At 32.0% G+C, this 27,507-nt stretch overlaps 1 protein-coding gene across 3 annotated transcripts in view; it reads left to right on the forward strand.

The window, feature by feature from the left end:
- Mtp (microsomal triacylglycerol transfer protein) overlaps positions 1–17,931 on the forward strand; it is a 51,489-nt gene extending 33,558 nt beyond the window's left edge. Inside the window, exons 2-8 of one of the 3 annotated variants that reach the window (XM_071893538.1) lie at positions 7,073–7,264; positions 14,818–14,966; positions 15,131–15,688; positions 15,748–15,884; positions 15,948–16,111; positions 16,185–17,597; positions 17,664–17,931. In XM_071893538.1, the coding sequence (XP_071749639.1) occupies positions 14,894–14,966; positions 15,131–15,688; positions 15,748–15,884; positions 15,948–16,111; positions 16,185–17,597; positions 17,664–17,802 (2,484 nt within the window). In that variant the 5' untranslated portion in view covers positions 7,073–7,264; positions 14,818–14,893 and the 3' untranslated portion in view covers positions 17,803–17,931. Of the gene's footprint in view, positions 1–7,072; positions 7,265–14,669; positions 14,967–15,130; positions 15,689–15,747; positions 15,885–15,947; positions 16,112–16,184; positions 17,598–17,663 lie in introns of all 3 variants that reach the window. The other 2 variants (XM_071893537.1, XM_040725586.2) reach the window with 2 other exon arrangements.
- The last annotated feature ends 9,576 nt before the right edge of the window (positions 17,932–27,507 follow it).

Consider the following 27,507-nt stretch of genomic DNA (forward strand, 5'->3'; position numbering starts at 1 on the left):
CTTAGGGCCGTTCCTATTGGTACTTATAAATGTCAGTATTTGGGACGGATCCTTAACACGTCGTTACCTTTATTGTATCACGAAACTTTCATAGAAAATAAAAACAGAAAAAAGGCCTAAAATCAGTTGGTAGTTGTTGGTCAAATCTAGGCTGATTCTTCCTGAATATAGAATTATTATTAAATAACTTTTAAGAAGTGTTCACAGCTTAACAAGAGCTAATTATAATTCAAAATCAACTGATTAGGCGAAAAGAACAAGAAATATCGACAGTTGACAACAAAATAGTATGTATATTTTTGTCTTAGTGAGGTAACGCCGTATTAACTGTCAGTCCTTAGAATTTTTCCTAGAAATCTGAATGGTTTATTAAGCCAAATAAGATATACGTGATATGCATTCAGAGTATTGCATATTTCTTGCAAAAACACCTGCATGACGTCAAAAGAGATGGATAATACCTTTTTGAAAGAACGGACTGATGGGACTGGACTCGACTGCAGTCATAAATAATGGCGGACAAAAAACTTAGAGATTGAGGGCTCCACAGACAAACAGACTGACAAACGTTGTCTTCTTTTTTTTTCAACATAAATATTTCCAAGTTTGAATTGAAGTATGTATTCAAAAAATATAACATATTTAAAAAAAAAAAAAAAAAAAGTTTAATATATATAGTTTTAGATTTTTTTAAAATGTGGACATACATAGATACTAAAGGACTTATAATTAGAAATTTTTTAAGTACTTCCGTATGAAACCAAAATTTATAATCCCATCTTAGTGTCAACATTCAGGTTCCAACAAACAATTGATCTTGATTTTTTTATTTAAAAATTTATGAGGCTTTAAGCTTTAGCTACACACGCCTATTGTTAAATGGTTATTGCTTATTTCTTATATCAAGTAGTCATGCAGTTCTTAGATATTAAGGGCAAGTTCATAAATGAATCCACATACAAATTTTGCTTCATTAATATTGATTATTATCTATTTCATATAATCTATAATTATATAATCTAAAATAAAGATAACATTATGCAAATAATCTATAAATAGTTTGAGAAGTATGGATATGATTTTTAAAAGGAAAATTAAAATATTTTGAAATATGTCTTTTTTATCAGATGTGAGTAAAGAGCGTTTCCACTGAAGTAATTTATTGCATCATATATTGCAGAGGACTTTGGGTCTCAAAGTTCATATTTTAAATACATAAAATGGACAAATATCCAAGAAATCCTGATTAAACGGTATCAAATGGCTTTAAAATTTACTTCATCTCTACAACCTGAGATCTAGTGGGAATTTTTTGATATTAGGAGGGTTCCTTGGTGCTCACGGAAGTAGTTGCTGAAAAATTTAACTTGACTCGGGCTCAGCAGTTCACCGGCACAACCCATGGGCTTAGGTGTATTATAGCATATTAGAAGAGTTCCTTGGTGCCTAGAAACGTGGCGGGGGTAGAGTTTAAATTGTATTTTTGCCCAGTACTTTACCTGTACAACTTGAGAACCAGGGTGTGTTTTTGGGATATTAGGAGAGTCCCTTAATGGTCAGGTAAGCGGATTCGAGACTGCGGCATCTGACCCAGAATAAATCAATGACTTCCTCATTGCGTGAAATAAGAGCATATACTCATACTTATAAAACCAATTTTGCGTTGTTGATTTTCTGTTTTATATTAAGGCAGAAGAGTTTTTAATTAATTTTAATTTCTTAATGGCCCATGCAACGCCAAGTAAATCTATTCTAGTAACTATGAAACAAAAATTAAACTTTTATGATTTATAGAACTTGTTTTATTGCCTTTTGGAAAAAAGAATTCATGTATTTGTACCCGACTTTTGTTGTGTATGTGAATAATCTTTATAACTTGAGATTTACTTATATAAATTTAATGCAATAATTGTAAAATAGTTTACCCTTTGAATCCACACTATTTATTTATTTCAATCCAATTTTAACAGAACGTACTCTATTAATAAGACATAGTGAGTATAATTGCATATACTCACTATGTCTTATGTGTTCAAGTATATACATACAAATACAATTCTTTTCATTAGCTAGCAAAAAAAAAAAAAAAAATGCTGAGTTCTTTTTTGCTGATTAATTTGATGGGAAAACTAAAGCATGATGCAACAGGTTGATTGATGTTACTCTACTCTACACGGCAACGTTTTTAAAACGATGATATAATACTTTTATTTGGATTAAAAAAGTTTACTGTCCACACAAGATAGAAATCTGTTTAATCTCAGACCGTTAATTATTGATGTATTTTATGAGTTATGGGAGTCTTATTATTGTTAAAAAAGAGAAAATGAGTGCATTCGGCAGTTACTCCTTATTACGTTATTTTACGTGTAAACGGCGTTATCAGTGATGAGGTAAATCCTGTGAATTTGTTATCTGGACCGTTTTTTTTTTGGAATTGGTAATGAGGGGAATGATTTTTTTTTCCTTAGCAATTGTCATAATTACTTCATTCCTAAGTAGTAAACATTCGTTTCTAAATAGATTCAATTATATTCAAAACCTGATTGAATATTCGTGTTTGCCCATCAAGGACGGAGCGTAACCTTGAGAATTTGTTGCAGAGTTGTAATTGTAAGTCCTTTTTAGATTCAGAGGAGGATTGGGGATCGACGCTTGAGTAATTCTAGCAATTGTCCTTGTTTATATCCTTTTCTCCTTCCTTTCTTGTCACAGTTGAATGTAGTTGATCTAATGAAACGTCAGGAGGATTATTCTTTCTCTCCTCTAAAACATTCTTCAAATTGTAAAGGTTACTATGTTGATTTTCTGTTTCTTTTTTTAAATGGCCATTGTACACAGGATTTTCATCACTACATAGTTATCCGATTCTTTTACTCAAGAAGTCTGTTTCAAAAATTCCTAGAAATAATTGATTTTTTGTCATAAATTAAAATTCCTTAAAGTGGGTTTCCACTAGGGCTGTAACAATACGTGTATTGTATCATAATACGATACTTAGGTAATGAATGATATTATTATGACGTATCAATACTATTTATCCCACGCCCACAATTCAGTACAAATATTCAAAGAGATGGAAGTATCATTCAATTCTTAACGTAATAATTTTATTATTGTCGATTGATATATCGTATATGATTATAATATCTGATAGTAGATTGATATTGAATAAATATAATTGGTTATGACGTCATAATTATTAGCTGGGGAAGTATTGATTCAAATTATTGAGACAAATCAAATGGGAAGGTGAGGAAAGAGAAGAGTTGGAACTGTGTGTCAAGACATTTAATTTATGAGGATTTGCATGGATCTTTTCTAGGGAGCATTCGGATACATGGATCTACATCCACATATCCATCATCTTACAAGGAACTCATATTTTCCTATTCGGATATCCGTGGAACACGCCTTCTCATTTCAGATCTTCTCTTCAACTTCAGTTTATACTCAGTCAAGGGATCTCGCCTCTTTGTGCCTCACTCACTGTATCTCATCTACTTGAATGCAAGGATCGTTCATTATGCTGATGTCCCTTAGCATCAAAGTATCTCATAATTACTTCTCACCTTGCAAATAATTGCCTTTGCGCTAAAGAATACATTCATCACTCCATATCTTCTATCGAATCATCACCTACTTCTACGGGAGTTTCATAAAGCAACATAATAATTGGATCAAAGGCCCAATAAGGAGCGAAGAGAGTTCTCATCTTCCATCCATAGTTCCTTCATTGTAATTCTTGAGCCCATCCCTCCTTAAGTGAACTTTGCTTCATCTCCAACTCTAAGATAAATTATTCATTGATAAGAGGCATTCAGTGTCCTTGATGCATATAAAGTATGCAGCATGAATCACTAGTCTCTATCACACTCATTTCAATTGCATTTATATATGATGGAACTCTTGCTGCAGTGTCGTCTACGTGAACAGTTATACATTCTGAATACTCCAAGTCTCACTCCTGATTTTAACATACTTGTAAGTTTTCTTAGATGGAAAACAAGGGGAAGGCTATCTTAAACTTAATTTTTTTCGATATATTTGTCCGCAAATCATATTATGTTCTACTATGATATGCATGAATAAGGTTTTTATTGAGACCGATTCTCATTCATTACTCTAAGTACAATCCTTATACCATTCTGTTAGAGACGGGTTTGCATTTTACGATTCTGAGTAATCATTCACCGAGCTAATGAAAAACCGATGTGTATGAAAAACGTATCCATTATTATGATCAATTCTGTTTCATTTACTTAAGAGTAGACTACAAATGTAAACACAAAGTATAATTGAAAACTTAATAATGTTCGATATATTAGATTATACAAATAACTATAATAATGCTAAATTATATTTTATATTATTAAGTAAGATATATACATAATAATTGATTGAAAATGATGAAAAACCAAGTAATATCTTCAGTGGGAATAAAATAGCAAATAAAAAAAGTGAAAGCCAATTCTGCTGCGAAATGTGCAGAATCTTTCAAAGTATGAGACATTTATAAGGTTTTTATTGAGTCCGATTTATCATGCTTCTGATTTCAATCCCTTATACTATTATTTCCGATGCGACTTTTCATTTTACCGGTTCCGAGTAAACATGCACTGAGCTAATGAAAAATGGCAAACTGATATATAACAAAATCATATCCACTCGAATAAAAAGTAGTACGAAGGGTCAACTGTAACATTTTTTTTAAGGTCTTTATTTTACAATATACAATATAAAAAAATACATCATAATAAATTGGGAAATTGCATTTGGCAAAAAATTAAATAAACATTGTAGTTTAAAATTAGTTCCCAAAGACTTATTTACAAAAGTACACTAAAAATCTATACAATAAATAAAAATTAAAAAAAGACCAACAACAAAGAAAAACATAAAATAAATAAAAAAAAAAAAAATCAGAACTCCAAAACTATCGATCTATTTTACCTATTTACATATTTTTATGACTACTGTATATCCTGATTAAATACTTTAAAATTTTAATGTATTTGATTGAGTTCCCGAAAAATACCGTATAATATCCAGGGCTAAATTGAATGTCAATGTATCGTCCTTGGCTATTTTCAATTCAAAAGCCATGTATCTTGACGCCGACGCAATAAGTATGCCTCTTATCTCCATGCCATGCGCTGGTTCCTTCAATGTCAACTTTTTCGCAATATAAGACATAGAGTTAAGTATGCCGAACCCGATTGCTGTAGCCTTCTTTGAAGGAATTAACTTATTTTTGGGAGGACCTAACAGAATTATGGCCGAGATATGGTTTGGTGAGATGTTTATATGACCTTCTAAGTTCAATTCAACAAACTTCCGCAATAACAGAAAAAAATGACACTCGTGAATCCTGGTCATAATCGTAATTTAACAGTTTATATATAAAAATTTATATAGTCTGGTTATAACTTGTAACGAATATGTTTTTAGTGGCACTGATGCTTTATAATATAATAAAAATAAAGTTTTTCGACGGCCAAGCAATGTTGAGTGATCCTGCTAGTCTTAAAAATCAAACAAAGATTATTTTTAATACAAACTGGGATTATGAATACACATTGCAGAAAAGTCAACACATTTCTACCAGTAGGAAAGTACACATTCTAAATTTTGCAAAGAAAGGAAGTAAGGCTAGGAAGATTTTCATGTTATTAAGGGCACGAAAAAAAAAAAAAAAAGAATCCAAAGTTTTGACGAGTTCCGAGTAATACATTGCTTTTTATGCCCCCGAGTCGAGTTTTGACTAAAATTTACCATCACCACTTTCTCTTTCTAATTATTCTTCCTTTTTTTCTTCTCTCTCTTTCTATACCAAGAACTTTTTTTCCCTAGACTCAACTAAATATTAAATATGCTGGACCATAGAAAAGTATAGATATAGGAAATTAATGAATTAGATACTACAAATTTTTATTTTTCTAATTTGAATTGGAATGAGTATGAATCAATGAAGTACATAGCTAAGAATGAATTATACTAATTTATATGTTTTCAATATAAACCCAAGATATTTTTAATGACCACTTTCACCACCTTGATATAAATAAAATAACAATTTTTAATACATATATAAGTTTTATTCATATCATAATAATTAAATTAAATGAGTAAAGTAAAATAGACGTTTAAAATATATATCCATAATAACAAGCAAATTTTTTTCTATAATATCCTTAAGCCCATTTCCGATGAACATCCAATATACTTCACCTATTGAGATAAATTTTAATATATAAGGTTGTTATAGGATTGATATGTAGTTGAGTCTAGGGGAAAAAGTTCTTGGTATAGAGAGAGAGAGGAAAAAAAGGAAGAATAATTAGAAGGAGAAAGTGGTGACGGTAAATTTTAGTAACCTTGCCTTAGTAAAATTCAGCTCACGGCACATCATTAGTTTATAGTTTTTAATAGTTGATTATAGTTTTTTTTAACAAATCAGCTGCCTCTGATTTTGGAGGATAGAATATTGCGTGATTCTGCTCTATAAATGGGAATCTTCTATATTTCAAATATCACCAGAAGAGTGTCAACATACAAAATAAGTTAAATTTTCAAATTCAGGAATACTTGATTTACTTTTTGAAACTTATGAAAAAACCTCCATATTTTTATATAATAGTTCTATTAATAAATATTTATTCAGGTCGCTAATATGATATGTTATACTGTGAGTAATCAAAAACTTATGATTATAACTGTACCCCTAGCAGTTAATTTATAAATTAAAGTATTATAACGTATATTTGTGATATTGGGTTAAATAAGTATGGGTAAAATTATAAAAAACAACAACTAATAAAACGATTAACTATGACTTAAAATATTTATTAGAAATTTTAAATGAAGTTATATAAAGAAAATCAAACAAATTAATAATGTCAAGTGATACCAAATTGAAGTTATTAATATTCAATATTACAAATGGGTTCAACAAACTATTAGCGACCAATGTAATTATATATATACAAAATATAACTTGACATTTTTTATAGATTAAATATACTAACTTAAGAGTAGAAATAAAATTGTTCTTTTTCCTATGTCCATTTAGAATCATCATTTTTCGTCTGGTAAGTCATTTGGGAAGCTATAAAAGAAAATTAAGTTTATGTTTGCAGTATTTGAAACGACTTAAACTTATGTTAAATAAATTACACATGTACATATTCGAATCCATGGAGCATAGACAAGTACTTACCTGAAGAAACGGATGATAGAAACATACTTTGCAGACCATTTGAAGGTAAGCCCTCCATTTTATACCATACAAGCCCTACATAGACCATTAAGGCTATTTAAATATTCCCTGATTAATTCGAATTTATAGAAAAAGTAATCAACTGTTTTTCACCAAGTTCCATAGCGTGTGACAATAGTTGCGGGGTAAGGGAATTTGGTAATATCTTTCAATTGGGGGTAGTTCTTTTGAGGTCTTCGTCCACTTTTTTACAGTAAGATGCTCCATTCGTGATGAAAACTTTAAAAATATTGTCATCAAAGTCCAAACCAACGATAATATTTGTAATATTATTAGACCATCCAAAGGACCTATCAATATAGCTGTCATTGATCTTTCCCGATTGTATTTAGTCTACTCAACAGCTTTAAAAATATCATTATCTCCAATTTTCCCTTTATTAATCTATTTAGAATCCTTCTACTAGGTACGGTTATACCGTCATTTTTCTTCATAAATCTCGAGAAATTGAAGTTCTCTATGGTGAAAAAAGGTATCTATAAATCAGGCTTGAAGATTGAACGGAAGAATGAACGATATTCACACTTTCCCTTCATTTTTGAACGAATGAACGATGAACGGTGTTCATATTTTTGTTGTTTCTAGTTACTATTTTTTGCAAAGATGAATTCTACTTTTTTTCTTGATTATGGGTATATCTTTATATTTTGAGGATTCCTAAAATAAATTAAACATAACAAGGATATATAGGCTGGAATTACTCTGATATCCATCCTCACTTCTACTTAAAGTTTAACAAGGACTTACAATTATAAACGGTGTTCACGCTTTCAATTCATTTTTGAACGAATGATCGAGGAACAGAAAGAAAATGAACTTTATTCTTGCATGTTATTTTATTTTTTTCGCACTTCAAAAATGAACGAAAAAAGTGAACAAATGAAGGACAGAAGGAAACTTTTAGGAAAATGAACGAAAAAACCATAAAAAGGTTAACAAGTCTAAGCCTGCTATATATTAAATGTCTTTGTGGGTGTGTCTGAAAATCACGGCCAAACAAATGAATGGATTTTTCTAAAAAAAAAATCATGTAAATATGTTTTTAAGATGCAATAGATGGTTTTGGTTAAAAAAAATTGGTCTCTAAGGCCATGGCGGTCTTAAAATAGCATTTTTCTACAAACGATTTTTGACTAACAAATAAAACAAAATGGAGGCTGTAAAATTCTAAAAATTATTCTCACTTTATATTGTTATTATCTTTGCACACTTTTTTTAATAGGAGATTATAAGTTTTAGAGAAAAAAAAAATGACAAAGGAGTTTTGACAAAAATATAAAAAGTTGAGCGAACAAAAGTTCAACTTGAATATTTCTTCTTCTCTATAATCTCCATTAAAAGAAAGTGTGTAAAGATACCTAAACAACATGGAGCGAGAATAATTCTTAAAATTTTACAGTCTTTACATATATATATATATATATATATGAAGCAGAAGAGTTCAGAATTAACTTTAATTTATTAATATCCTGGGTTAACCTACTCTAGTATTAATTATATTGTACAAAGTTAGGCAAAAAATTATAATAGATAATTTATTAGAAGGATATATGATCACAACAATGTTTTGGTAAAGAATGAAGAAATAAGAAAAAAGAACAAATGCAAAAACCGTTCTTCCTTTTCTAATCTCATTACAGTAATTTATGGAAACTTACTGCCCTGCTTTACTCATCACTTCCATCATTCTACACGTATACATATATTTATGAATACAATATATTAAATATTGCTAGTTGATTATAGAAACTTTCTGTGAGAGCAACTCTTTTCCTATATCATATATTAATATACAATGTGCGAGGAAAAATAGTGGACTTTTTGATCAGAAACAAATAGGGTAAACTTTTACAAGAATAAGAAGGATTACAACATTTAGGCTTTTCACAGATATCTTTATTGATATACCATTCTATTTTTCTAAATTATTTACTTAAGCGGCTATCATGGCCTCCAACAGGGGACTAAAGGCACCGCAGCACTTCTTGATGTAGGGCTTGAACATGTCCGCTCACTCCTGCTCGAGAGAGACATTGAGATCATCCAAATTTCGGTGAGGAGTAGCACATACTCTCTTCTAGACTAATCCCCCTATGGTGTAGTAGAGAGGGAGGCAGTCTTGGGAGGAGGTTGGCCAAGCCGATTTACGCCCTTGGCATTGGTTGCTGCTGAAAGTAGTTGTCAATGTCGTCGTACATAAGAGGCCTGACTTAAATCCTTCACATACCCTCCCTCCCCCTCACACTACCATCACTGATATTGAGAGCCTTGTCATGTTGCCTCATCGATTTGGCCGGACAACTGGTGATCCACGTCTACAGCTGCCTTTCAAGTCTCCGACCTGAAGCCATCATGCTTTTAATCTTTTAAACAAGACCCTACGACCTTCATGATTTCCTTGACAATCACTTGGGCGTGAATCAAATGAGACACACTTTGTCTTTTCACCTCAATGCTGACAACTGTTGATTTTTGAAAGTTTTTTTATATTGACGATTAATCGGAATAGTCCTTACTTTAATAATACAACCTAGTATTTTCAAATATTCATCTTGAAGTAAGCCAGATTGATTTAAAGTCAAATCAACGATTTTAGTATTTACACTGGATATATATTTTGATGAAAACCTGGTTTATTTTTTAGCTCACCCATTTTAAGGAATTGGTGAATCTGAGGAATTCCTCAGCCTTTGTAATTTTTGTTTAACTCCTGAGTAGTGAACTTCATTTGCTACTATATTCAATTGCATTCAAATCCTGATTGAACATTCGTGTGCGCAAAAAAGATGGAGAGTTAGTAACTTTTGAGGTTTTGTAACGGACTTATAATTGTAAGTCCTTGTTAGAATCAAAGATGAATAGAGGATCGACATCGGAGTGATTCTTGCCAATGTCCTTGTCTATTTCCTTATTACCCTCCTCTCTTGACTCTTTCAAATGTAAGGGTTACCATATTAATTTGTGGGTTCTTTTTTTTTTACATGCCCAAAATAGAAATAAATTTCATATACATATATTAGACTGTACAATAATTACAAAATTAAGGAATTTTTTATCGCAAGATATTTTTTATTTTACATTGTATTCATTTAAACAAGAAAATAACCATCAAACGTCCGAAAAAATGGTTCTTCATGTACGCCTTTTGATTTTAAAATCTGTAAAATGTCAAAAAAATTGAAATTTTGATGTTGTTTCTGTAAAGTTATCCATTTGATTCAAGTTACAGGATTTTTATTTTATTCAATATTATAGATGAAACATATATTTGCGAAAATATTTTTATAATCTTTCTCTAACTTTCTTCACGGTATGAGTATTTTAGTTCTGAACATGCTGAAAATAAATAAATATTATCTGTTGGTCCCGCGTATTACATGCATTTATTTTGATGTTTCTCTTCATTTTCACTAATCACATATCGGATTTGGATACCTAGTGTCCAGCAAAAGAAATAAGCAACGCTTCAACTCAAGTTCATGGACAAGAGTGATTATATTAGAGCAAAATTAAAACCACGTTTTATTTATCTATGAATGAAACAGAAAAATAATTAGAAGCAATTATTCATTCATAGATTCTTTTTGAAAGGTTATCGAAAAAAAATGACCTCAATATTAATAACAAATGAAAAATTTAAAATTTTTAGAATATAAAATTAAAAATTAAAATCAAACTTTGAAATTAAGGTATAATAAATAAAAGGTTGTATTTTATAGAGTTTAATAGGCAGTTTTTGTAGTTCAAAATTATAAAGAGGTATTATAGTGTGTCTTATTTGGCCTAAATAAATAATAAAAGTATACTTGATAATAATGTATTAGGGACATGGTATCAAAAAACGATTGAGTAGTAAAATTAATAGAAACATCAAAATAAATGCGCGTAATACGCGGTACATAAAAAAAGAGGGTTTATATACTGGTAGCATGTTTGGAACTCAAATACTCATACAATGAGGGGAGTTCAATAATTATTGTTGAGATGTTTTTGCAAAATATACGTTTCGTCTATAATAGTTAATAAAATAAAAATCTTGTAACTTGATTCAAATTGATAAATTTAACGATGCAGCATCAAAATAAATTTTCGCGTACTATTTCAGTACATTTTCTAGAAAATAAAATTCTTGATGACCTTGATAATTTTGCGAAACCCCTATTGGGAATCACTGTATTGTGGAAGAGCAATATGCATATTAAATTACATATGTTAAGAATAGATGATAACTTTGACCTTAATGAATCTTATTGACATTTAAATTGAAGAACACGTGTTTTTATTTACAACAAATTTATGGAACTCGAATAATTATTTTGATGACTTGTGATTTGAATTGATAAAATGGAAAAAGACTAGAGAACACATGCAATAAAGTAATTTTAGTATCTAAATATCTGTTTCCAATACTGAAAAAGCGCATTTTTGTGTTTCTGCAAGTTTTTGAATAACTTAAGACGTAGTGTAGTTTATATTCAAGTACAAGCTCACATTACACGAAAATATATATATATATTTTTTTGTAGCTAGACTTAGTAAATAAATAGAAGTTATAGATTGCATTGTAAATAGTGACTCTGATGTTTATCATAAATAAATGTTGATCCAAGAAATAGCAATGTAGTCCTATTAATGAAATATTGCGTGTGTGTGTGCATTATGCATGTAGTATCTAAAGTGTATACAGGGTGCACTGTATATATATAACTAATTTGGTTTTTGTTGTTGATGAGTGCTCTATAGACTAAAGTACTCATTAGTCATTCCATCATATTAATGTTTTTTCTAAACTATTTAGTATTTTTTTTTAATTATTCAATTTTGCATAGAACTAAATATCAAAACTATCTCACACTTTGGTTGCTAATTTATTGGTTGCTCCATTGAAATCTGAACACTTTCCAATTCAATAATTATTAAGGTTGACTGATTTATATTTCAATATATTAAACCATACGCAATTAGTGACAGCACAAAACAAATTTGAGCTCTCTAGCTTAAGTACAAGTCGAGAACATCACACTTGAACGTGATTGAGGAATTTCCATTCGTGCACTTTAAGTAATTGGCGATCTCCAATACTACCTTCTACACCGTTAGTAAGTCCGAAACGTTGGAGAGGAAGAAGAGCTATGTCAGAAGGGCCAAACTGGACCTGGAGGAGTTAAAGAAAATAACCCAGACCTATCCTCTCAAGTCCATGCAAAAGATCTCGGGATGTTATACAAGACTGTCAAGAGAGCTATCAAAAAAGTGGGTGGAAAGAGTCTGGTGAGGGTGGGGAAGCCAATTTTGACAACATTTCCTCCGTTGCAAGACTCTTTTGAATGAGTCTTTTTAACTCTTTTTTGACACTTTGATCCGTCTACAGCTCTGATGCCAACCCCCTCGACTACACCTTTTGGTTGTATGTCGAGAGGAAAACCTGTAGTGGCTGTCATCCGAGGCCCTCAAGGCCACTGTCATCCACCACTGGGATGCCTGACAGAGGACTACATCCACAGTGGGTGCCAGACCTTTCGCCGCCGCCTGGAAGCCATCATTGCTGCTAAGGTAGCTACATTAATTATTAAGAAGGCTCAAACACACATCGATTTGTACTATTAATTTTGTTGAAATTCTGTTTTTAATTAATAAATTATATCTTATTGAAGTTTAAAATCTAAAGTGTTCAGATTTTAATGGACCACTCGGCATAAGAACTTATGGTTTGACTCCATCAGCAGGAATTGTAAAAGCTGCAATTCGATCTATTGTTAGTGTGTGAGAACAATAGTATGAAGTTCATTGTCCTTCAGATCGAATCGCAGATTTTCCCCATTGCTGCAGATACGTCTTAATGAAAGAGTCATTTTGGGGAAAAGACATTAAATCTTTTTAATTAAGGCTAATATAACTTTTATTTTTGCTTTTCACTTACCATAGTTATATGTATTTTTGTCACAATGCAATCTTCAAAAAATATTATTTGCAAGTGTTATTAAAAAACTTCTTTCATAATAATACAATGAAACATAGTTACATCTTGAAGCAGGTAAAACATTTAGAATATTTCATGAAAAGAAGATACTTAACAAATATGGTAAAAAAATATCATTAGTTTGAAGTTATCCCTGCAATAATTAAAATACGTCATATTTTTATGATATTTTGTCTTATTTTCACCTTTATGTATAGAATCACTTGACGAGAAATTTTACAAAGCAGTCATAATTTAAAAATTTGCATGGGTACTGTGATTAAAAGTCAATCATAAAAAAAATATGCTTCAAAAACCAAAAGTTTAATCTTTTCCAAAAAATGACACATTTTGAAAGAATAAATACACAATTTGGTGGTGATTAAATGTTGAGCTGGAGTTGCCCATAGTACATTTAAAAAGTTTCAATATGTGTTCCAAAGTATAATATGACAACCGATCTATGATGAAGACCTTTAAATGAAATAATATGATGTACAAAAATACATATTAAAAATATCAAATAGTGTCACAAAGTTACTTAACCAACACAAAAATTTGCTCCTGTTTTTAGTCTCAAGTGTCGCTGTTCCTGTTTATTTTCTCCTAATCAGAGTTTTGAACGTTAATTGGTTGAATTGGAACTCTGTTGGGAACAATTCCCATCAATTATTGAATGATATTTACAAATGTAGTTGGTAAGAATGGGCTAACTATTAACTAATATTTGACATTTTTTCTTGTATTTTGAGTGAAAAGAGTGCGAGATATAATAAAGTTAACAGTGGTATAAATTGCATCTTATTTCATCAATAGAACAAATATCTTAATTATTACCAACTCTTGATTGGTACTGTCATTTTATTATGGTTGATTAAAATTAAGTATTTTTCATATGAGTATGAGTGACAAAACAATGGGCACTGGTTTTTTTAAAGGGCTACAGGCGTTGTAGGTAAAATGGGAGAGGTCAAAGCGTTTTATTCTCTCTGACTATTTTGGAAAAGATATCACAATAAATAGTTGAATGATCAAAAAAATTAAATTTATTTCTTAAAACAAAGATCATTCCATCTTTACTGAAAAGCTTATTAAAAAGTACGTTTTTTCGAATAATAAAAACAACAAAAAATGGTCAACACAAATCGTACTTAATAAATTCGTGAATTGACTAGCCTTAAGTTTTGTGTGAGATAAATAAATTGATCTCATTTTGTAAATTATTTGGACAATCTGCTTGTAGTGAAGCTATATATATTCCCGTACAATATCCCAACTATTACACAACATATCTATTATTTCTATTAGGCCACGTAGTCTTAAGATTTTCACATCTAATAACTTTAACAACATAATATGTATTATAGCTTGTTTGGCTACTTTTTAAAAGAAAACTCAGAGTATTATTATTATTATTATTTTTACAAACAGACTTCGAAGATATCAAATGGCAATGCTCACAAGGAAGTGCACTACACATGTGAAATAATAAATGAATAAACAAAATAAATCCTTCTAAAAACACAGTGAAAACTCTCGTTTCACATGTTTGTCTTCTTTTTTCTTGTTTTTATTATAGATTTGTGTCTTCCATCTCAGTCGTACATTAACATTCTTTTCGGATTCATGAATACACGAGATAACGATTCAACACCATGTATTACTACAAAACGCCGACTCTATCAACAGTTGTAGTTGTAGTTGTGGGAATATTTTTAGGTCATACAGGTAAGTGTGTATCCGAGTGTCTTCGAGTGCGTGTTCCCCTTCCCTCCAGACTCATAGACAGTTGTAGCTACCTGTCAATAATTCTTAGCACTAACATGTCTGCACTACTCATAGAATGTTGATCAACATATTTATTCTGAATCTATCACTTCCCTTGTTATTAGTTTCTGGTGAGACAGTAGTTCAAAAATATGAATATTCTGCCGCCTGGTTTGCCAATGTATCCAGTGAAACCATTAATTTCAAGGTGGAGCGTGCATCCGTATGGAAGAAGGGAGAAGATGAAGTAGTACTCTATACTCTCACTCCCACGAACGAACGGTTCCTAGTGCATGTCTCTGATAGTGCTAAAATTGTAGCCATTTACTTTGAAGGGGATAAACCTCATAAGAACCTACTCAAAGGTATTGCTTCCCTCTTTCTATACAAAACAACTCCTTGGGAAGGTTGGCAAAGAGATGTCTCCGGTGACTGCTATGTTCGATATAAAACTAAGAATGAGAATCGGATGTTGCGGTTAAAGGATGAGTGTCTATCTGAAGATACAATGAAGCATAAGCTTCATGATGAATCGGGATCCACGGAATGGAGTTCCGAGACTCTCATTGATTTGAAAAAGGATAAATCGATACTCAAAGTGGAGTTAGTCGAGAATTTGGTAAAAAGGGATCCGTTGATGGGGGATTATAAGATTGAGTCACGGCAAGACATCATGTTGAGTGGTAAGTTGATTGATTTTTTAAAAGGTTGTTATTATATAATTATTCATCCAACGTATTAGAGTATGACTTCATAGATGATGTTGTCCCAGAGGATAAATATCTCACTGTAAAGGAAGTCATAGATGCAGTGGCTAAAAAGTATAAGACTTCATTCGTGGGAGAAGATATTGCTACTCCACCAGACTCTAAACGAAAAGTAATCAAAATTCACCATTATTTTTAATAAATTATATTACAATCATCTTCTTTTTAATTTTAGTTCAAGCCCACTCAATTAGTTGCATTAAAATCCAAGCTAAAATATAATTCCTTGGCGACCCCCGAAGGAGCCAAGGCTTTTATATCGGCTGTCAAGATAATGAGAAATATTGACGAGAAGACAGCAGTTAGTTTTCTAAAAGACAAGTTGAACAAAAATATATTGTAGGAACCAAATATGAAACATCTCTCAATATAATACAAGACTCATATCCAATAATTTAATCTATTATTTCAGACCACAAATAATGGATGTCTTTGGCTCTATTCATACGATTGATACATTCAAAGCCGTGCTCTCTGTTTTTAAGCCTGAAAGTACAAATAACAAGTTATTAGAGAGATTCATTTGGGCTCTATCTTCTGTGGAGCATTTTTGGACCCCTAAAATTCACCATAGCGTACAAATATCATCAGAATTATTCCAGCATATACAACATTCCAAATTTTCTTCAGAATCTCTCAAAGAAAGTTTCATAAATAGTTTAAGTCTCATATGTAATAACATCAAGTCCAATGAGGAGTATTTGAATTGGTTTTTGGACTCATTTAGCAAATGCGCGGAGGAGGAGTGTTTCCTCAAGTACATGAGAGTTCTTAGAAATATTGACTACGCACAACAGGAGAAACTAGGAGAGAATGTTTTAAGCATGGCTAACAATGTTTTGAAATCGGATAAAGCATCCAAACGTATGAAGACAGAAGCTATTAAACTCATTGATTCAATCCTTCCGGAATTGAATGAAGAAATAAAAACGATTTTAATGACGATTTTTATTAATCCTGGAGAGGACAACTCTGTTCGTATTTCCTCTTTCGAAGCCCTGATAGAAAATAATCCAAATGCTCAACTCCTCGGTGAAATTTTAGATAATCTAATCGCAGATTCAGAACTTACCTCATATGTAGTAAATAAGTTACAGAGTAATCCTAAGAGTAAACGTATACTCGGGGAGCTTATTGCCTCAGGACACTGGAACTGGGATGTACTCAGTACAAATGGTCAATCCTTATCTTATTTTGAAAAGGGAAAATACTTTTCAACCAACTTTGGATTGGAATTATCAACAAACAAAATCCTTAAGGAGAGTTATTTACATGTCAGTTTACCAAACATATCTGATTTCCTGAAAATGGAGCTTTCTACTGGAGGACTCTCAGGATTTATAGCAGACAAACCAGATCCTAATGATGATTCCAATGCTCATTTAAGTGTTCAACTTTCATTATTAAGTGTTCCTCTGAGGCCTTTTCACCTCTTTAGCTCCATGTCCGAGCTTACTTCCCTCTACTGGTCGGGTTCCATGGAGACGAAACAGTCTCTTCTAGCATTTAATAGATATATTTATGACTCTGTATCCGTTCACGTATTCTCATCGGGACTACATTTTGAATCCCAATTGAAGGGTGCACTCTCCATGGATATTTCTGGCTCGGTCATAGTGTCTCTTTTCTCACAAACAGCTGATAGTTCTATATCAAGTGGATTTGGTTTTTACTTAAAACGATCTCTTGTAGGGATATGGAAGGAAGAGACCTTGATTTCAAATATCCATGAAGGCTCGGGAAAAGTTGTACTTGATATGGAAGGGGATATACGATTTGATGGTCGCTCCTGCATTAAAATGATGTTGCAGCCGGTTGATTTCAAGTAATTATTATTATTTTGGAGGATATTTTAAGTTCATATTAATTGAATATATTATTTATTGTTTAGGGAAAAAACTTCGACATTATCAAAGAACCACAAACTTGGAAAAGTAACTACCAAAGAAAACTCAAAAGATATAAACATTCCAGGACAGACCCTTTCTCTTCACCAAAAGATCTCTCAACTCTGCAATGAAGTCTCATAAATGTCAGAAATAAACAATTATATTTGAATATAAATAGAATAGTAGTAGGGTATGACTACTGGGTCCTCATAAAAAAGTAATGTTGAGGAAATATCCCTCATGATAAATAAATAAAAATATTTACACATATTTGAGTTTTTATTATTTTGAAATTTGAACCGACCGAAAGTTATTAGTTATGTCATTTTTTACACATCCATTAACTCATTTAATTTAACCCGTTAATGCCTAAATCTAACGAGTGTTCTTACGTAAATGAAAATTTCCGTATTTGTTTATCTTATAATAGTTATTACTTGTACCAAGTTTAATTTAAAAATATTCATTTACATTGGAGAAATGAGGTGTCAAGTTTTCCGGACGCTATTTAATCAGATCTATCAAATTTATAACTATATAATTGAATGTAAAAAAATATCATCTTATTTATTTTTATTTTTACTGGGTATTAACATAAATATGAATTTGATTTAACATGTCTTCAAATCTATTACACCTTAGCTATAGGTGTAATTTACTTGGAACCGGAGCAGAGGAGCCCTGATCTTCGAGATTTGATTACATTAATTAAAGATATTTCATTCCCTATAGGATTAGGAGAGATAAGTGGAGATTTTGATACTATTTCATAGATATGTGTTTCAATGAATTGTAGTTTATTTTTTCCCTTATACATTGACCCCCATTGTTATTCGTCTTCAATGTCATCATCCTTGTAATCATAAAAACAAAATCATACTCATTATTTATTAGAGTTGGACCAAGTACATTTAGCTCTCTTGCTAATTTCTCGTAGGAATCAATATTCGATAAATGTATGTAATACTCATCATGGATATGAGAAATTTATAACTTGAATTTAATTTATTTGACCATAGTTATCAAGAACCTAAGAGGCTTTTAAGCTAAAAGATAACAAAAACTGCAATTTAGTGCAATAGTTGAATAGTGTCCAGAAATATGGACAGTAAAAATTAAATAAAAATAACTCCTTCATGAACTTTTTTTTGGCACATTTATGAGTCAGATATATAAATTTAGTTATATAAAACATTGTTCTGGACGGTTCTAGGATATTACGCCCCGGGCAGTTTCGCCCTCATACATAAATGATAGCATAAATGTATCTTCCACATATAATTTAAGATTTGGAATGAGTTTTCTCTACAATTGAAGTCATTTGTAATACATTTTTGCATTCATTAATGTAAAATGAGTGTATCTAATTCAATTTTAATATATTTTAAAATAGAAAATATCAAACATAAAGGTTGCACCTTTTCATAATGAGTTCGAACCGACTTCTTTATAAGCCGTTGTGGTTCTGATCGGAGAAAAGCGGAATAAACTATATAAAAAAAATATAAAATCATGAGATGAAGTCTTATTATATCGTAAAGAAGCTCACTGATGTGAGAATTTTCGGACCCCTACCAAAAAGGAGTGCAACAGATCTGGCACCAGGAATTGCATCATGAAATTCTTAGTAAACCGACACATCGCCATCACTGAACAACTCAATGACTCGGGCTGGTACACAGGGCCTCTACAACAAATCTGGTGTACAATTTCTACATGTTAAAGCTAACGCAGGTTTTCTAGAGGTTCTTAAGAACCACTAGTACAGTAAGTCATTGTGCCTCCTCTTGTCGCTCAAGCAGGCAGTGCCTCTTTTAGGATGAGAAGATATCCGTGGAAGCCAGGGTATCATATGAAGGACAGGTGACTTGTGTAGGATCCCGAGGACGTGCTTCTCATAGACAAAACTAAGTAACTGGCATCTGTGCACGTCCTATTCGTCTTCATCCAGGAGGGGCGAGGGGCCTGTCAAGCCACACATAAAGCTCGGATTGTAGAGCCTCTTAACTCCTACATCTGTGGCTTGAATAAAAGGTCGCAACAAGAGTGCTCACCTTAACGTAGGCTTCCTGAGACAACGCAATCAATCTTCCTCTCCTCATTCTTCACCTATTTCGGACAATCAATATAGTTTTATATTTGGTTCAGAACTAATTCATTTTCATAAAATACGTCATATAGGATTTAAATCCAAACACATTTTTTCATTCCATCATTAGTTCTTGAAATGTAATTGCATCGGTTACAATGTATTGATTTTTATTAACTTTTTTTCTACTCGAATGCAGTTTTGTTTATTAATAAAATGATTGATTTTTAAATGCTTGTTTTTATTAGTTTGTACAATCCAGTTATAAAATTGTGTAAATTAAAGTCACGTTATGATCTGAAAAAAAAAAAAGTCAAAAATGCTAGATGACTTAGTCAGAGTTTTTCCCAAGCACTACCATATATATAAAATCCCTTGCAGCATACTCAAAAACGTTTCTGTTACGTTATCCAATGGCCACTAGAAGCTTAGGGCTACGTTTGACACTGATCTTAATCTCTCTTGAGATATGATGACTAAAAAAGCTGAAAAAAAGGTACCTTGATTTAGCTGCCAAATGTTAGAAATTGAATATTTTATATTTCTTACCAGAGATAAGTAAAAGGGATTCTGATAATGATCGTTGCAAGTCTCATCCTATTTCATTTAAACATTTCAAGCCAAAAAGTTATTAACAAGCAATAAAGTATTATAATTACAAATACTCATAGCATATATTAAAAAGTGTAACAACTTCTTGAGTAAAAGACTAAGAAAATGTAAAATTAAAGTCATCCCTGTAGCAACACTTATTATCTCTATGTTCTTTCAAAATTATTTATTTGTGTTCCTTCTTCCACTTGTCCCTCAGCTTAAGTACACCGATAAAAAAAGGGTTCGAATTCATTGTAATAAGAAACAATAATTATTTCATATTAATTACTCAAATGCCGTAATTTCATAATTAATTACAAGGACTTCAAGTTGTAGTAAAGGAAGACCTTAAATTATATGTGGAAGATACATTGATGCTATAATATATGTATGAAGGCGTAACTTCCCAGGGCGAAACTGCACAGGTTCTAACTTCCGGTCACGGTTATGGACATTTCAATTCATTTGAATGAGTTTAGTTAATTATATCGTATAAAAACTATTTTCTATAGTAGGGGTCACCAAAATACGGGGCATATCAGGCCCTCACGACGTCATTTCATCCGGCCTGCTGACTTTACTTGAATTTTCTCTATAAAATTTATGAAATACAAATTTCTTGATCGCTATGTGCTTTAAATTTACTATTGTTATTGTGTAGTTTATTTTTATTATATTGTAAATAACTATAGAATACCTTTTCCCTGTTCTAATCCTTTTGAGAAATATATATTTAGTTTGATTTAGTATAGTTGTAGCACCTGCTGTTTCTGTTCTTTCATTTTCAGATCACTTTTTCATCACCCTTCATTATTGCTACTAAAAAAGAATAGATGATGCCGAGCGTTATGTTTTCAATGAAGAGTGGGGAGTTAAGTATTTCTTACTGGAAACAAAGTACCAGTAAGCTAGTTGCGTAATATGGAGCGATAGTTTTGTAGCTTTGAAAGAGTATAATATTCGCCGTCTTTATTAAACCAAACCTCAATCAACATATTTAAATTTTTGAGGAAAGTTATACTCTGAGAAATATGATTCAATGAAATGAGGTTTCGAAACTCAAAACTTCTTCACGATAAAGTTTGCTGAAAATTAGTATGTCACTCTTACAAGTTACAAAATAGTGTATAAGATAGCAACTTCATCTTAGAGTGTATGATGGAAGCTGCAAACGATTTGTGTCCCGAGAAAGGCGATTTGTTTGGAATTATCTGCCTTTCGGCAAGTTCAGTTGTGGGTAGAACAGAAGAACTTGGAGGGAGAATAGTGCTACAAATACGCGAATAGACCAGGAACTTTTTGTGGTATTCTCTGGTGCTGGATGAGTCTACTGATTGTTCGAGTACTTCAAAACTTCTCGCGTTTATTCGTGGAGTCAATTTGGAATTTCAGATAGCACAAAGGTTGGCACCCGTTTGCAGCATACATGGAACAACAACTAATAAAAATATATTCATGGAGGTGCAAAAAACTTTGGAAAACTATAAACTTCTGTGGAATCAGCTTCGAAGTGTTATAGTTTGTTGTGTCTTGACGAGGTTGATATTCCTGGTTCTATTTAGTACCAGGAATTCAGGACGACCGAGAGAAACGAAGAGAAGACGTGGAGGAATAATGCAAGGATTGGTTTATTAGGGACACATGTATAGTCTTATTAGATACAGTAATCAACACTACTCTGATGCATACATACATGTCACGGCTATTTATACTAAGAATGACAAAGAGAGTACTTTTTATATATACATATCACATCTTAAGAAATCATAGTAATAATAAGAAGAGGGGGAGATTAAAAGGGAAGGAGAACCTTTTTACATAGACTATATAGTTGATGGGGGAAAAAATATGACAGGAGTGCGGAAAGATCTGCCTGGCATATCAAGACTCAATTCGAAGATTTGTAAATTTTGGGCGCTCTGTTCATACAGTGCATCATACATATATCAGCAAGCACTCTGTGGTAAATACGTAGATACATCTTGTGTACTGAAACTACTTGCTTCTGGTAACTTCATTGAGGGACAAACACTCAATCACCATGAGTTCCAACCGTTTCTTGAATATATTAATTCTGATTTATGTGACTAGCTCAGCTGCGTAAACTGCAGTTTCGTTTCTACAACCTCCAAAACGAAATAGATATTTTTTCATCGAAAAAGATAGAGCTGTCAGATCCCACCTGGCTGTCAAAGTCGGGATTTTGGGTGACATTACATCCTTACATGAAGAAATTTAAGTGTAAACATTGGGTAAAGAATAACTTCATCTCTGATCTACATATAACTATCAGGTGATTTTTAAAAGAGCTGTAATTGTTTGAAGCACCATCGGAAGGAAAAAAACTTTTCTCATTTTCACTGGTTTAAAGGGTTTTGTACTTTTGTGCCACAGTCGCTGAAAATGCCAACCTCGATTAGCAGGGACGTTTGGCAGGATTATATATATTTTAGGGGGCTATAGGGCCGCCTGCGGACGCCCCTGATTAGTATATGCCTATTGTGGATGAGCAAAACGCAAAACAACCCGTGGGTTGTGATATCAACCGGGGCTATAGTGGATGCCTTTCCATTGTTATAATTCATTTTTAGTTACAATACGGAAATAATATTGTATAAAGTTGTAATAACATATTTTTAATATATATTAGGTATATTTTTCTCTAATTATCCTTCTTTTCTCGTTTCTAATATAGATTTCAAAAATGATAATAATAGTAATACAATCTTAATTTGGTACTTTGGTACCCTTGTTAGTTCAACAGCTCTATTCTTGTTAGTAGGTACATACTCCACCTCCCACTCCACTTCGTACGTTTCCAAGGTCTCCATGAGGATAGTTAGTCTTCTCTTGGCTAACATCTCGGAGAGGCTAGAAACTTTGATTTTCTTGTCCCTTTTTTTGTAAGAACAGAACCATGAAAATACAATGGCTGATTCCATGAAAATTCTTGAACATTTTGTGTCTTACTTCAGTCCCATGTTGATGCCTTGATAACTGCTGTCAGCTCCACCAGGTGAATGTGGTTGCCGTACTCCTTCTTTAGTACCTACGCCCTGTCCTATATCGGGCTACCGTCCTTCGTTACAACTACTCCGTGCGCTATCGAACTCGCATCACACCATAGTTGGAACTGTCCATTCTGTGACACATTTCACTGGATTGTCTTCATTAATTCGTGGGAAGACTTCTCTGAGCATGCCCATTGACACGGCTCCTGACGAATCGTGTCTTTAATCTTCATTTTGTCTCTGGTTAAAGAAGGGTCTGTTAGGTTGTATTATAGTCTTTATTATTCAAGTGCCTCCCTCACACTATGTGTTCTCCACCACAGGGGTCGGTGACGCCATCCCAGTAGCATTTTACCCACTAGCATTTTACTCTATGAGCCGTCTACCATCCTTCCTTCCTTCCATCCTTTCCTATAATTATTATAGAGAAGTACAGTTATCGAATGATAGACAGCAAATAAAGAAATAAATGAATATTAGGATTGTTTGGAGTGGTTGTTGGACAATGCAACTTTTAAGTTCAAATGAGAAAATAGTTCTATAATTAAATCATCCAAATTTTAATACTAAGATAAAAACATTTTTTCAATGAATTGTTTTGCCATAACCATTAGGCATGACATAGGTATAAGCTTTAATAAATATTTCTGCTTAATCCCATGACAAAAAAATAGCAAAACATTGGGTTTTTTTACGTTATTTTATACTATAAATTTAGGGATCTATATAAAAAGGAGTATGTACATAATGTTATACTAAATGTCTGAGAAAGGATTTTTGGATAATTCCTTAGATACGGTGAGATAGAGTCATGAATAGCAAAAATAAATATTAAAACAGGTTAATTATATCTAATTTTTAATATATGTATTTTTTCAACATTACAAAAGTATAATAGAATAATCCCAAATCTTCTCAAGTATTATCAACGGGATATTCGTAATACTGACATATATGTATATCATGCATATCTCATATTCTATAAAACATATTTAAAATTTAATAATAAGAGTATTAGAAAAGACAGATAACATAGAAAATTTATTGTTGTAGAACATTTGAAAATTGTCCAAAGTATTAATTGACTAATATATTATCACTAGAGGTGGTGAATAAGAATATATCGGCAATTTTCAAAATTTTAATCAATTATGGAAAAAAATCCTGACGAAAGATCAATTATGTCAAAAAGATCCAAAGTTCTTTATCCAAAGTCCATTCTACAGTGTCTCGAATCTTTGCTAACAAGTCAAAGTCCTTGAATTTTTTTATTGAACTCCCTTTAAGCCATATGGTTTCTTTCGAGTACATTTCAATCAGGGGTGCGGAGTTGGAGTAAGATATTTTTTTGGTGCAGTCTGAAAATTTGTACCTACTCCGGCTACGAAAATTATTATAACTTTTGTAAATAAAACTTATATATAATTATCTGAGGGTTACTTTGGGTGTTAATAAAGTTTTTCTTTTAATGGCTATAAATTACAGGTATTTTTTATTACGTACTATTAATCTGTTAAACTTGAAAGTTGAAACTAATTTATAAGTTTACTTCACAAATTGCAAACGTGTTGTATAGGCTATACAATCACAATTCCAGAACACCTCTAAAGTCTAAATTATTATGTTGGGTAGAGTGTAGCCACAAGCCAAAATAGTTGATTACTTCTTCTGAATATTCAATGTCATTAATGTAAAGTGTAACAGTGAGAGTTAGTGTGTATTTATTCCCCTCGGTTACGAGTGCATAAATTATTGTAGAAACTTATGAAGGAACTAACAATAGACAGCAAAGTAATATAACTTTTGATTCATATCATTTACAGTTCATTATGTTTAATATTTTATATTCCAAATATTTTATTTATACCTGTCACAATTATTTACTACGTATAAGGAATAACTACCTATTGCTCTATGAATTAAATCCATATTTATAGTCTCTACACTCAAATGACTCAACATAGTACTTGTATATGTAGACAATCAAATGTATAATTATAAATTGGACGTTAGAGTCGAAGTCGTTGACATTCAAAATATTGGAGTTGGAGTTGGAGTACGAGTCAGACATTTTATGTACTGATTCCCGAGCTGTTTTCACTTCTACATATTTTTATTTTGTGCCGTTTTTATGGAAAACTTTTGAAGCAAAAGTTGGTAATTCAACAATTTTTTACACTTTTTATTTTATATGTTCCCCTCCTTTCTGAAAGATGTCTTCAGTACGGGCACAAACAGGAGCACGGCTGGCTTTTATGAAGTCTGAGGACCAGTTGTTCCACTCATCTGTCATCACGACCTTCAGGGCATCAACAATCGGGTAAGAAGTCTTGTTCGTCCTGCACTCCAAGACACATCAAACAGCAAAGTCTAGGGGGTTCACGTCGGGTGAGGACAAAGGCAAGAAGTGTGCTGGCTAGAAAACAGCCTTGATTTTCTTGCAGAAAAACTGCACCTTCTTGGACGTGTGTGCCGGGGCGCTGTCTTGGTTAAACACATTATGTCCCTGGGGAACGTGTTCTTCAACCATGGCCAGATATGGTATCTGATGACCTTGTAGTAGACGTCCGTGTTGCCTTTTTCGTTCGCCTTGAAGAAGTAGGGATACATCTTGCTGCCATCGGACGCCACGACACCGAGGACCATAATCTGGGCTGGATATTTGGTCCTGAAGGTTCCCTCGACCTGAGCTCTTTATTCCGTCAAGAAGCGAGCATTTCTCCTGTTCAGAACCACGTCCACTTTGGAGATCTTCTTGTCAGAGATTGAATTGTGTGCGGAGGAGATCACACACTCTCTGTAGTTTTCCTTACTGCTCGGAAATTTTTGATCGCACAAAAAACATTAAATTGTAGCTTTTTGTCAGTTCTTTCAAATGGCACCAATTACAAAATGTTCAAACCTTTAAAAATAAGCTAGATGACCTCGAAGATATTTCTAATTTGTCCCTAATTTTCTAACAAGTACTACTATATTACCGATATCCTGAACTACCCGAGTTAAGTGTAAATACGTTTTAACGAATTCAAAGCATAATACTCTCAAATTTCCATTTTTAAGTAGTATTTTGCTACTTATTCAGACTCAGTTTGAGTTTTCTCTCATGAAGCTGTTTTGAAGGGTACTTAATACTCGTTGAAATGATTGTGGGAAAAATTGGAAAAAAAAAATTTGTCTCAAATCTAGTAAGGTATCAAATTTTAGCTTTTAAATTCAACCTCAGGTTTAACGTAACAAATAAAATAATAAAATAGTAATTGAAGTTTTTTCAATTTTCATCCCCTCAACACAAAATATATTATGTATAATCTCAATTTTTTTTCTATTATACGTCTGTAGCATGGCAAAGAAAGTCCAACTTCATTCTTAATGCAGCCTTCAACAGGCCACAGAGGCTTGTATTTGTACTTGTTGGTACCTGTTTATACAAAACATTTTTTTCAAATCCTTATACCAAAAGGTCAGAAAATTTCCTTCAATAGCAGAAGTTGGTCAGTTGGCGCCCAATGTCATAATTTGTCCAATAAAATATTTCCTATATTTTATATAGACTTTGTATATGTATTCTAACGGGAATACCATTTCGTATTGTGGACGGATTAGGTCTGCAGACAGCCAATTGAATAAATCTAACCAATTTTGATACTCAAATTCCTTAGTATCGTAGTTTCATATGGGAAAATTTTGTTGTTGGATGTAAAATAGATAATTTGACACATTTCATATATATTTTTTTTGTTATGAGTAAGTCATTTTCCAGGAAGTGAGTTGATAAAAAAATACATAACCACTGGCCTAGATGTCAAACAATATTACATAAATGAAAAAATAAAATAAAATCTATTAACAGAAAGGAAATTGAAAATGGACAGAGAGAGAATAAAAGGACCTGCAGAGGGATATTCCAAGAATATTTTAAGGAGTGGAAATTGTACATACAAAATATTATGCTTTATTTAGCCTTAATATGCTAGTATATGTGTATGACAAATTTAACTCAACAAAAATTAAGTCAAATCAGTAAAAAAGAGAAAATAAATATATATTGAAAACTTTCAAAATGTACACTTTTATTTTTTTTAAAAAAAAAAAGTAAAAAAGTGTAACTATTTAAACTTTACAAAATTAACAAAAAGAAAAGATATTAGTATA

Source organism: Lepeophtheirus salmonis, chromosome 14 (assembly GCF_016086655.4).
Source record: "Lepeophtheirus salmonis chromosome 14, UVic_Lsal_1.4, whole genome shotgun sequence".
Classification (NCBI taxonomy): domain Eukaryota; kingdom Metazoa; phylum Arthropoda; class Copepoda; order Siphonostomatoida; family Caligidae; genus Lepeophtheirus; species Lepeophtheirus salmonis.